This window comes from Polypterus senegalus, chromosome 8, assembly GCF_016835505.1.
Source record: "Polypterus senegalus isolate Bchr_013 chromosome 8, ASM1683550v1, whole genome shotgun sequence".
Lineage (NCBI taxonomy): Eukaryota > Metazoa > Chordata > Cladistia > Polypteriformes > Polypteridae > Polypterus > Polypterus senegalus.
In genome coordinates, this window is record NC_053161.1 from 113794078 (window position 1) to 113808122 (window position 14045).

At 40.2% G+C, this 14045-nt stretch overlaps 1 protein-coding gene across 1 annotated transcript in view; it reads right to left on the reverse strand.

Annotated features, from left to right (window-relative positions):
- The window catches only part of ric8b (RIC8 guanine nucleotide exchange factor B), an 86507-nt gene that overhangs the window by 15652 nt on the left and 56810 nt on the right, over positions 1–14045 (reverse strand). The window contains exon 8 of the mRNA XM_039761632.1: positions 6842–6961. Within this exon, the coding sequence (XP_039617566.1) occupies positions 6842–6961 (120 nt within the window). The remainder of the gene's footprint in view (positions 1–6841; positions 6962–14045) is intronic.

Sequence of the window (14045 nt, forward strand, 5' to 3'; positions counted from 1 at the left end):
TCAAACAACATTCAATACCCAGAATGACAAAATGCAAACAGGATTTCAGGAATTCTTACAAATTTAATAAAAACTGAAATATCACTTTGACACAAGTATTTGGACCCTTTAGGTAGTACTAAGTTGAAACACCTTTAGCAGTAAATGCAACCTGTAGTCTCCTTGGGTATAATGTGACAAGCTACACACACTTTGATTTGAGGGGTTTTCTGCCATTTTTCTCTGCTGGTCCTCCCAAGCTCGCCAGGATTGATGAAGGCCGTCAGTGGACAGCTATTTTCAGATCTCTCCAGAGATGTTCAATTGTGTTCAAGTCTGGTATCTAGCTGGGCAACTCAAGGACATTCCCAGGGATGTCACTATGGCACTCCTTTGTTGTCTTTGCTTTTTGCTTAGGGCCACTGTCCTGTTGGAAGGTGAACCTTTGGCCTAGTCTAAAGTCCAGGGTGCTCTGGAGCAGGTTTTCATTAAGGATATCTCTGCACTTTGATCCGATCAGCTTTCCCTTAACCCTGAATAGTCTCACAGTCCCTGTCACTGATAAGCAACCTCAAAGCATGATGTGGTCAGCACAATGCTTCACCTCTTAAATGGTATTGTGCATGTGATGAGTGACACCTACTTTTTTCTAGATGTAATGCTTACATTTGCAGCCAAACAGTTCAATCTTGGTCTCATCAAACCAGAGAATCTTGTTTCTCACAGTCTAATAGTCATTAAGGTGCTTTTGTACAAACTACAGGCATACTTTCATGCCTTTTCTCTGGACACTCTGTCATAAACCCCAGATCAACGTAATGTTACAGTGATGCTTATCCTTCTAAAAGTTTCTCCCCTTTCCACACAAGTTCTCTGGAACTCTGTTGGGTTCTTGATCATCACTCTTACAATAGCCCTTCTTCCCTCATTGCTCAGTTTGACCAGGTAGCCAGCTCTAGGAAAAATCACAGTTCCAAACTTATTCCATTTAAGAATTATTGAGGCCACTTTACTTGTGGGAGCCTTCAATGTTGCAGTTATTTTAGTAGCCCTCCCCATATCTGTGCCACAACAATCGAGGTAAGTCCTTTGACCTCATGGGTTGGATTTTTGCTCTAATACACATCATCAACTCTGGGACCTGATATATGCAGATGTGTGCCTTTCCTAATCATTTGTAAGCAACTGAATTGAACATAAGTGGACTCCAAATAAGGTGTAGGAACATCTTAATGATGATCGATGGAATGTGATGCACTTGAGCCAGATTTCAAGTGTCATACTAAAGGGTCTAAATACTTGTGTCAATGTGATAGTTCAGTTTTTTTATCTTTAATAAATCTGCAACAAAAGCATTTTTATAAAGGATACAAGGCAGTTTTATAGGATCTAATGCAATGAATAAAAATAGATAGCAGCATAGGTGAGACATCCCCACCCACAATTACAGCAGCCCATGTGAGCAGAGAGCTGAAAAGACTTCGTGCCAGCAAAGCAGCAGGTCCAGATTGTGTATTGCCACGACTGCTGAAGGCCTGTGCGTTGGAACTGGGGAGTCCTCTACAGCGCATCTTCAACCTGAGCCTGGAACAGGGGAGAGTCCCAAGGCTTTGGAAAACATCTTGTATCACCCCTGTCCCAAAGGTATCACGTCCTAGTGAGCTGAATGACTTCCGGCCTGTTGCTCTGACGTCACATCTGATGAAGACCATGGAGCGGCTGCTGCTTCACCACCTGAGGCCACAGGTCCGCCACGCCCTCGACCCTTTTTTTTTTTCATTTTTATTACTATTTAATTTAATATTGTTTCTTTGTATCAGTATACTGCTGCTGGATTATGTGAATTTCCCCTTGGGATTAATAAAGTATCTATCTATCTATCTATCTATCCATCCAAAGTCATGCATGGGCATCCCCTGACAAGCTCAACTTAGGTAAGCACTACCACTCTGGAGTGAAAGGGGGCGCCGTTACTAATGGTATCCTTTCTTCATAGCCCAGAGAAGAAGTCCAGTGAGGGAAAGCCTGCCTGCCCAGCCGTGATGTCTGGAACAAACCCTGTCCCCTCCAATCAATCCTCCATATAAAGTGGTGGCCTAGGAAGGTGGTATCTGAAGCTCATCAAGGACTACACAACTAAGAAAGAAGGAATCACTGAGAACAGAAGTGGCCAATAATACAATCAGCATCATCTCAGTTGTGCTTTGTGCACCCATTTGCTTTTTATTTTTATTAGTAAATGTGTTTAATGGGGAGGTACCCCAACATTTTCTTCTGCTCCTGACTGCTTCCTTGCTGTCAGTGTGTGTGTGTATATAATAATATACCCATAAATTCCCAAAATCAATCAATTTCAGGGGAGTGGGGTATAGCTATAAACTATACTGCTAAGAATACTAAGACTGTAGGCATGCAAATCAGTCTGCCTAGAGCAGTGTTTCCCAACCTCGTCCTGGGGGGCACACTGTGGCTACAGGTTTATGTTCCAACCAGCTTCTGTTTTTAATTGGACTCCTGGGCTAATTAAGTGAACTTGTATGTCCCAAGTTCTGTGTTTTGGGAACAATATAGAAATTAGAAAACTAAGCTTGGTAAAAAAAAAAAATATACATCATATATATATATTTTATATATAAAATATATATCCTGGGAGAGAAAGACTAGGGAGATGAGACGTGATCTTCACATGAAGATCACGGAAGACACAACACTAGAAATACCAGAGTCTACAAAAAAACTAGTAGATCCGGCCCAAATTAAAACCGTTCGCACCTCTCCGCCAGTGTCTTTTGTCATCTAAATATGCTGATAAAGACAATACTGCAAGCAGCCGGCTATTCCATCCCCCCACCGACTTAGAACGTGTACGAACTTCTCCCAGCTCATGCCTTGATTGATTATCTGGGAGTGAAGTGGAGTTTTAGAGTAGAAATAATAGATCGTTATTTGGAACACAAGCTTTTCATGTGTGTTCCATTTCTACAGTAATCTGTGTAAACACATTGTTAAAACAAAAACTTTTTCATTTTTTAGTAATAAATGTTACAAAATGTAGAAATAAAACTATAAAATGTGTGAAGCCCGAAGTCCAAAAATCAAATAAACACTTTCACAAAGTGAAAAGTGCGATACAACAGCTTCCATGGCATGCTGGTAAGATTTGCTGACTCAAAGCGCAGCAGACTTTCTGTGTTTCTTTTTAACCTTCACCGCTCTGCCTGCTTGCCTGAACTCCCTGCCTATCTATAGTGCCTTTACTTCCTATCTATGTATCTATCACTTTAGCTGTTTTTTTATATATCAATTATACAGTGCCTTCCTGGTTTATTTATATATCTAGTGACTTCTCTGCCTGTCTGTCTGTCTGATTGCATATAGCTCTGAACTTACTGCTCTGTACTGTTCTGTCCTCTGCATGTCCTGGAGTACAAAAGAAACAACGCCATAGAGCAACATGTGGGGACTGGCAAGATAGGAGGAAAAAAACATGCGGTCACTGATTACAAACCGCAAGATGAAACAAAGAGACAATATATGTGAAAACATATCGCACTAATGCAATATTATTTGAAAACGAACGGCGTCAGATCGGGTTTGAATATGCGCCTGATCTGACACTATTCGTTTTCAAATAATATTGCATGTGCTGTGCGTTGAAACTGCTGCACTAAATAAGCTGATGCCTTCTGTAACAGCATCAGCGTGTATTCAAACCTGATCTGACGCTGTTCATTTTCAAATAATATTGCATGTACTGTACTATTTTAGAATAAAAACATACATTTGATTTCAGTCAGTCTGTAAGAGCCAGTGTAAATGTATGATAATTGTAAAGGTTAGCTTTTTTTTTTAAATTGTTTCATTCTCTCAGTCGTGTTCACGATTCTCCCCAATCAAATCTCACACTGCTGTTTTCACATAAAGACGCGCTATAGCTTGAATGTTATTTATTTGGAGACACGCTATAGCTCGAATTTTATTTATGTAGGGAAGAAAGTACAGTGTCAGGTGCTCATTCAGTGTAATAGGAACCATAGCACAGAGAGGTGTGTACACTTCAACAAGTACACATGTCGCAAATGTAGGAAGGGCAGTCCTTGGGTCTGTGGGAACTGTTAATATTTGAATGCGATGATTTTATATAGCACGGATCGGAAATCAGCAGTTCTTAGCATTGCAGCACGCAAGTGTCATATCAACTGCCTACTGTAACTTGTTTTCTTTTTTCTTCGGTTATAGTCTTGAATAAAAGTGCACTTGTTTTGTTATACTTGTACAGCAACATATGTTTCTGAATGCGACTGAGAGAATGAAAAGGAATTTTAAAAAAAAAACAAAAAAACAAAGCTAACCTCTACAAGTATCATAAATTACACCAGCTGTTACAGACTGAAATCAAATGTATGTTTTTATTCTAAAATAGTAAGAATAAGAGCAGTTCACTTCTCAAAACGGAGTTGTGCGGGATCAAACTTGTGACCTTTTGATTACCAGTCAGGAGTTGATACCATTATGCCACCGAGGCAGCTGTAGTAAATGAGTGTCTATATAGCATGCTAAGGCGGCTTTTTTTGTGCAGTTATATTTCTGAATAAAAGCGCACTTGTTCTGTTATATTTTAACCTTTTTTTGAAAGTGTTTCTTTGATATTTGGACTTCAGACTTCATACATTATATAGTTTATGCCTACATTTTGTCATTTACTACTAGAATATGAAAAACGTTTCTGTTTTAAAAATGTGTTTACATAAATTACTATAGAAATGGAACACACATGAAATGCATGAGTTTTTTCGTAGGCTCTGGTAATTCTAGTGATAAAAGACCCACGGGACGAAAGAGATTGGCCACAAAGCATCTCGCGGGGACCTTAAACATGAGACTTTGTGCCAAGAGATTGACCCAGGACTGTCTCGCGGGACGAAGAACATGAGATTCTTGCAAGACACGCTCTACTTTCAACCAATTTCAAATAAGAACACGGGCAGCAAAACACTCAGTCATGTAAAGGCTTTGAGCACACACAGATCCAACGCTCTCGGTGCAAATAAAGCGTATAAGGACAATATGTTATAGATGAAACATCGTCAACTAAGCGAAGAAGAAAAAGCAGCTTGGATAGAAGAGACTCAAAAGTGTAGGAGAGGAAAAAAATGCAAAAAGAAAGAATAATCTAGGTGCAAATTCAGAAAATCAGTGCAGAACAGGTGGAATTGAAAAAAAAAGCAGGTCCAATCAGGCTCGGAATTAAAAGACAAAGAGTAAAAGACAAAGTAGACCTTCTTAAAGACGTTCAAAAATGTTGGCACTATACACATGCAGAGCAGGTTAAAGATTATTAAAGCAGTGGTATGTGAAAGGCTCAAAAAAAAAAAAACAAAAAAAAAAACGGCGTGATACAAATGCAGAGAAAGTTAAAAAAAATATGAAAGCAAGAAAATTAGGAAGTATCAAAAAAAAAAAAAAAGATTGCAGTAGTGCAAACAAATGTAAATTATTACTCAAAAAAAGGGAAAATAATCACCACGGACCAGCTGTCATTGGGGTAAAAAAAAGCAGGACAAAGCAAGGTCAGAAATAGAAGACAAAGAGTAGAAAACAAAGTAAAACGTCATAAAGAGGTTAAAAAACAAAGGGGCCAAACACATGCAGAGCAAGATACAGAATATGAAAGCAAAAAAAAAACGACAGTGTCAAAACAAAGAAAGTAAACATTGCATTAGCACAAACAAAGATAAATTATTACTCGGCGAAACAATGAAAAGGTGAATAGAGATCGAATACATTAACATAGGTGATATGTCAGAAGTATGTAAACATTGTACGGCTTTGAAGTTGAAGTCAGAGAATTTCAAAAATGGGGTTTACCTCACATGTATTTATTGGTTACTTTGCAAAAAAAAAATTATTAACTGCTGATGATGTAGATCATTTTGTCTGTGCTGAAATTTCAAACAGAGAAACCTATCCTGAATTATGGTACAAAGCCATTAGACACATATCTAACAGACCTCATTTAAAGATTCAGCATGTTGGGACTCAAAAGATTCCAAATATTGTTTTTACCGAAGTTCTGAAATAAAAGTGAAACTAATGAATAGCAACAATTCAAAGAAAAAAAAAATCTTAAAAGTGTGTATCTGGAAAACCAAACATGGGGGTTGGAGAGCGAAGTGAGCAGGGGGAAAAGCCCCCTAGAATATATATATTAAAATGTATCAAGCAGTAATATGGGAATAATGTATTTTTTTTTCTTTTTTACAATATTTTTGTCTTTATTTTTATTCTACTTTTCTAGGTGTTCTAATTGTTTAATTAATCCATTATTTATTAGTGGGTCTGATGCTAAAGTAGTTGCTGCCTTTGATTATTCAGTGTGTTGTTTGCCAGCGTGTCTGCTCAGCTCGTGTTTGTCATTATTAAGATACAACAAAGGGGAGAAACTGCACAGAGAAAAGGCAAAATATAATGAAATCAACAAAAGAGAGTTAAGCATTTAAATCTATAGCAAAAGCAGAAATATTTCTAAATGTCTTATAAATGTAAAAATCATGCTGCTGTGCTTTTCCGAATGTAGAATAAAAGAAAAATAATACCAGCTAATTAAATGAGATCAGTGTTATCAGGTGTTGTCACTGATTAGGAATCTGGTTGGAACAAAAACCTGCAGCCACAGTGTGCCCTCAGGACCGAGTTTGGGGAAACACTGGCCTTGAAGCACTGTGGTGAATCAATTAAGAAGCTTATTTATTCATCAACTGTGCAGGTGACTTTGACAATTTTTGTTTTTAGTATTGACAATGAACTAAGTTTAAATAGAATATTTTGAATGTCATATTAATGTGCAAGTAACAAAGGGTACCTTGAAAGTTTATCAAACATGTGGACCAGCTTGAGAGCTTCATATTCTTTCTGTTCGTCTGTCATTTCCTCCAGAGGATTTGGCATTGGCTCTTCAACATGTCCAGTAATGGGATTAATGCTGAAAAACGTCATTGAGATATATAATTAACCAAATACACAGACTTCAACAAGTTAAAAAGATGTATAAATAAATGCACAAAAATGTTTGATAAGGCAAAACCATAAAGAATGTGTATAAACATGTACTGTATTGGCTGTTGCCGATAAAGGAACTTTAATCATGTCAACACAAAAAGCATTTTATGACACATATGAAAAGCATTAACAGTAGGGAATTGACAATGTGAAAGAAAAGTTTTTTTATATTTTGTGTGTGTAGATATATATACATACACATATATTTACATTACATTTAGACTTATTTGGCTGATGCCATTATCCAAGGCATCTTACATCATTTGTGATACAATGGTCACCATTTATTTAGGTTTTCCAATTGGAGCACCAGCAGGTCAAGCAACTTACTCATGGTCACACAGTGTCAGTAGCAGGAATTGAACCAATCACTAAAATATTCATTATTTGTATGAATAATTATCTTTAGAGTATCTTACAAATTCACAAATAATAGATATGTTGTCCTGTCATTATAGTTGTGCTTGAAAGTTTGCGAACCCTTTAGAACTTTCTATATCTGCATAAATATGACCTAAAACATCATCAGATTTTTACTCAAGTCCTAAAAGTAGATAAAGAGAAACAATTTAAACAAATGAGACAAAAATATTATACTTGGTCATTTATTTATTGAGGAAAATGATTGAATATTACATATTTGAGTGGCAAAAGTATGTGAACCTCTAGGATTAGCAGTTAGTTTGAAGGTGAAATTCGAGTCAGGTGTTTTCAATCAATGGGATGACAATCACGTGTGAATGGACACCCTGTGTTATTTAAAGAACTGGGATCTATCAAAGTCTGCTCTTCACAACGCATGTTTGTGGAAGTGTATCATGGCACAAACAAAGGAGATTTCTGAGGACCTCAGAAAAAGAGTTGTTGATGCTCATCAGGCTGGAAAAGGTTACAAAACCATCTCTAAAGAGTTTGGACTCCACCAATCCACAGTCAGACAGATTGTGTACAAATGGAGGAAATTCAAGACCATTGTTACCCTCCCCAGGAGTGGTCGACCAACAAAGATCACTCCAAGAGCAAGGCGTGTAATAGTCGTCGAGGTCACAAAGGACCCCAAGGTAACTTCTAAGCAACTGAAGGCATCTCTCACATAGGCTAATGTTCATGTTCATGAGTCCACCATCAGGAGAACACTGAACAACAATGGTGTACATGGCAGGGTTGCAAGGAGAAAGCCACTGCTCTCCAAAAAAACATTGCTGCTCGTCTGCAGTTTGCTAAAGATCACGTGGACAAACCAGAAGGTTATTGGAAGAATGTTTTGTGGACGGATGAGACTAAAAGATAACTTTTTGGTTTAAATGAAAAGCGTTATGTTTGGAGAAATGAAAACACTGCATTCCAGCATAAGAACCTTATCCCATCTGTGAAACAAGATGGTGGTAGTGTCATGGTTTGGGCCTGTTTTGATGCACCTGGGCCAGGTCGGCTTGCCTTCATTGATGGAACAATGAATTCTGAATTATATCAGAGAATTCTAAAGGAATGCCGTTGGAGATGTTACGGAGCCTGGGCGAGACAACAAAGCGCAGCTGGCCAAAGCATAAGCGCTGTTCCCGGAAACAGAAGCGGGGCAAGCGTGCAGGCTTTAGCACGAGGCTAAAAGCTAACTCGGCGCGACCGGCACTTCCATCTGTCCTGCTCTCCAACGTCCGCTCACTAGACAACAAAATGGACTTTCTGTGGCTCCAGCAATCAACCCAGCGTGAGATAAAGAACTGCTGCGTTTTTATCTTCACGGAAACGTGGCTGAACGCGGACATCGCTGACTCGGCTATCCAGCTCAACGGGCTAGCATGCTATCGGGCCGACAGAGAAGCCTCTTTGTCCGGTAAGAGCCGCGGAGGTGGTTTGTGCATCTACATCAACAGTCTCTGGTGCACGAACTCTGCTGAAGTGAGTCGCCACTGCTCGCCACAGATAGAGTTTCTAGCCGTAAAGAGCCGCCCATTCTACTTGCCGAGAGAATTCTCCGTGGTGCTACTCGTAGCTGTTTACCTGCCACCTAGCGCTAATGCTAACCTAGCATTAGCCGAACTGTACGAGGAAATCAACAAGCTCCAGACCGCACACCCGGACGGCTTTTTCATCATTGCCGGCGACTTCAACCACGCAAACCTGAAGGCAGTTCTCCCCAAATTCCATCAACATGTGGACTTTGCTACGAGGGGGGAGAACTGCCTGGACAAAGTTTACACCAACGTGCGTGGTGCCTACAAAGCAGCAATGCGCCCACATATCGGCTCTTCCGACCACACTACAGTGATGCTGCGACCCGCATACTCGACGCTGCTGAAACGCACGAGACCTGCCAGGAAAACCATCCGAGTCTGGCCCAGTGGAGCGGTCTCAGCACTCTAGGACTGTTTTGAATGTACGGACTGGAATGTTTTTAGAGAGGCGGCGACGTATGACGGCTGTGTTAACCTGGACGAGTTTGCAGAATCTGTGACTTGCTACAGTACATCACCAAGTGCACAGAGGATGTTACCGTCCTGAAGAACATCACCACTAGAGCCAACAAGAAACCCTGGTTCACAGCACAGGTGCGTGCGCTGCTGAGAGAGAGAGATGCTGCATTCCGGTCCGGGAGTACAGCTGCCCTCAGAACAGCCAGGGCAAACCTCTCTCGCTCTATCCGCCAAGCAAAGCGAGCGTATGGCAAAAAGATCCAGCACCACTTCAAAGACGCAAAAGACTCCCGCAGTCTATGGCAGGGCATCCAGGCTGTCACCCAGTACAAGCCAGCATCAAGCAGCTGTGAGGGAGATGCCACACTCCCTGAGGAACTGAACAAGTTCTATGCACGGTTTGACGCACTGAACATCATGCCGCCAACGAAAGCGACACCTCTCATCACCGACCAGACCATCTCTCTGCCTGCAGCTGACGTGAGGAGAACTTTCTCCAAGATCAACCCACGTAAAGCTGCCGGTCCGGACAACATTCCAGGTCGAGTGCTGAGAGACTGCGCTGATCAGCTCGCCGAGGTGTTCACAGACATCTTTAACACTTCGCTGAGCCAGATGATCGTCCCGACGTGCTTCAAGTCCACCACCATCATCCCAGTGCCAAAGAAATCTTCAGTTTCCTGCCTGAATGACTACCGGCCCATCGCACTGACCCCCATCACCATGAAGTGCCTTGAGAGGCTTGTCATGGCACGAGTGAAGAGCAACCTCCCCCACTCACTGGACCCTATGCAGTTCGCCTATCGCACAAACAGGTCAACTGAGGACGCCATATCCACTGCATTTCACCTTTCCCTCTCTCACTTGGACAATAAAGACTCTTATGTTAGATTGCTGTTCATAGACTTCAGTTCAGCGTTCAACACCATCATTCCCCATAGACTGTGTGTAAAACTGAGCAAGTTGGGACTAAGCACCTCACTCTGCAATTGGATACTTGATTTCCTGTCAGAGAGACCTCAGTCCGTCCGAATCGGTGACACTGTTTCCAGCACCATCAGACTGAGTACCGGAGCTCCTCAGGGCTGCGTTCTCAGTCCACTTTTGTTTACACTCCTGACTCACGACTGCACTGCCCTGCACAGCTCAAACCACATCATCAAATTCGCAGACGACACGACCGTGGTGGGGCTCATCAGCAACAACGATGAGTCTGCGTACAGAGATGAGGTGAAGCAGCTGGCTGCCTGGTGCAGTGACAACAACCTGTCGCTGAATGTGGACAAAACTAAAGAAATGGTCATCGACTTCAGGAAAGCTCGCTCCACCCACACACCACTTAGCATCCACGGTTCAACGGTTGAGACTGTAAAAAACACCAAGTTCCTGGGAGTTCACATCTCAGACGATCTCACCTGGACCACCAACACCACCTCCATCACCAAAAAGGCCCAGCAGCGTCTACACTTCCTGAGACGACTGAAGCGAGCCGACTGAAGCGAGCCGACCTGCCCCCTCCCACCCTCACTATGTTCTACAGGGGCACCGTAGAGAGCGTCCTAACCAGCTGCATCTCCACCTGGTTCGGAAACAGTACAAAGCAGCTGGAAACATCATCGGAACGTCTCTTCCGCCACTGCAGGACATCTTCCACAGACGCTGCATCAAAAGGGCCTCCTGCATCGTGCTCGACCCCTCTCATCCTTCACACGGACTTTTCACACTCCTTCCTTCTGGCAGACGCTTCCGCAGCATCAGGTCTCGGTCTTCCAGGAGGCGTGATAGCTTCTTCCCACAAGCCATAAGACTCTTGAACTCACTCCCAGCCATCACACTTCCCCCCACACACACACCTGGACTGTGAAAGAACTATGTTGCACAACTGCACTTTATACGCATCATGTCACTTGATGCACAATATCTCCTGTAGTATGACTGCACTGCTGCCAACACCCACTGGACTAAGATTATACACTGCCGTATAAATGCTTGCACATGTTTATGTGAACATTGTACACATAAATAACCTGTAAATAGTATTATATAGTACCTGTATATAGAAACCTGTTACATTATAACCTTCTACCTCCTGCACATCCAATGCATAATGTCAGTTTGCACCTGTTTTTGCATATTTGCACTCATGTTGAACTTGGTACTTAAAAATAACCAGGGTACAGTTTCTGTCATAATGCAACATATTGTCAATCTCAACTGTTTAAGAATACGGCATTCTGACTTGATTTCTACCTCTTCGTCTTTTTCTAGTTCTAACTTTATTTAAAACTCTGTCTAGTTTAAATGCATACTGCACATTCTCTAGTTTAAAATGTGCCACTTATTTATTGTCTATTTCATATGCCTATTTATTCTATATTCTCTGTTATGCTGTTCTATGTTTGTCTGCACTGAAAAACCTGGAGCCACGTCGTCTCGTCTCTCTATGTACCTGTACAGTGTATAGCAGAGATGACAATAAAGTTGACTTTGACTTTTGACTTTGAAAATGTCAGGACATCTGTCCATGAACTGAATCTCAAGAGAAGGTGGGTCATGCAGCAAGACAACGACCCTAAGCACACAAGTCGTTCTACCAAAGAATGGTTAAAGAAGAATAAAGTTAATGTTTTGGAATGGCCGAGTCAAAGTCCTGACCTTAATCCAATCGAAATGTTGTGGAAGGACCTGAAGCAAGCAGTTAATGTGAGGAAACCCACCAACATGCCAGAGTTGTTCTGTACGGAGGAATGGGCTAAAATTCCTCCAAGCCGGTGTGCAGGAATGATCAAAAGTTACTGGAAATGTTTAGTTGCAGTTATTGCTGCAAAGGGGGGCACACCAGATACTGAAAGCAAAGGTTCACATACTTTTGCCACTGACAAATAAGTAATATTCAATTATTTACCTTAATAAATAAATTACAAAGTATAATATTTTTGTCACATTTGTTTAACTGGTTTCTCTTTATCTACTTTTAGGACTTGAGTGAAAATCTGATGATGTTTTAGCTCATATTTATGCAGAAATATAGAAAATTCTAAAGGGTTCACAAACTTTCAAGCACAACTGTATTTGACAAAGCTTAAAAGAACATTTTTTTGTTAGTAGTTTTATTAGCTGTTTATTAATTGTTATTCACATTATGTGATGTAGGCAGCATGGTGGCACAGTGGTAGATGTCTCGCAATAACATGGCCAGGGTTCATGTTCCTTTTGTTCTTTGGTTGTCACTAAATAGAAAAGCATTTTGTCACATGATCAAGCTTATTTGCTGGTAATGTGTTCAGATGAGCCATTCCTGGGGAGGTTGTAGGCATGACAAAATGTTGCCTCATAGTAAATAAACTGTATGATGCTCAGCATTTTCTCTTGATCAATTACAGTATTTAAAGTTTATGATTTCATAACTAAAATGCCATTGTATGTAATATTGCAGAATGCCCAAGAATAGTGGACAGACAGTTGGCCTACATTTTCATAACTCTGTCTTAATTGAACTTGGACCAACCCACAACCCATGGCTTATTTTTGTTTTAGTTGCTGCCATTGTCAACTGGTCATCTCTCAATGATAATATTAAGGAGCATATATTAGTATGATCCATTTATGTTAATCAGTTTGAAACCACTTTGTTGTACTGTGTGTTTAATCAGATTTACAGTATATATTATGTGCATACATTTTGTATTCTGTAAAATTTGTAATTTGTATTTTACTTATAAAGTTGTTACAGCACTCTGAGCCTACATTTACTGTTTGAGTTTGCCAACTGCTCAATGTTGTAATATGATTTTTCTTTGATTACCAATAGTATCCTTGCTAATACTGCAACACAGCAGGTTTAAACACAACCATGAGCTAAGAATGGGCAAATTGTGTGAGGTGTTTTCAAGCTTATTTTATGAGTTAATAACTCAGCTGTCACCATATCCTATCCAGGTATTTTGTAAAACGTTACAATTTTCACTTCAACTACACTGCTCAGTGGAGAATCAAAATTACTTACATGTTATTATTATATTTTTTATTCCAAGAAATGAGTATTTACAAAACTTTAATAAAAAGTAATAAACTCAAAACTATTTTAAATAAAACTAACAATACAGGAAAATGTTTGTTTTTTTTCAAAAGTCAAGAGTAGCAATATCACTCTAGTTTCATTTTGCAATAACTCAAACCGTATATAAGCAATTAATGGGTGGATGCACAGCAGTTTTTTGTTTCATCTAGTAGGGGGAAATTAAGTTAAGCACAACCCTGCATGTGTTTAATTAATACCAAGTTGTCACGTTGTTCAATGTCCAGAATGCTTAGTCGCTTCGCATATTTTCAGTACTTAATTTTAATAAGGGTGAAGTACTTTCTTTGGTGGAGGATTTCTCTGGTGATTGTCCTTTTCAAGACACAAGCTTACATTACTTTATATCATTAAATTGCCCAAATCAGTTTGTGTACGAAGTGTGATGTACCTGTATCATTTGTGGTACTGTATGTTAATGCTGTCAGAATGAACATCACTATTGGAATGTAATTCGAACCTACTGTATGTGAACAATTCTTATTTAAAGGTAAATTCTGACATCTGATTGTGAA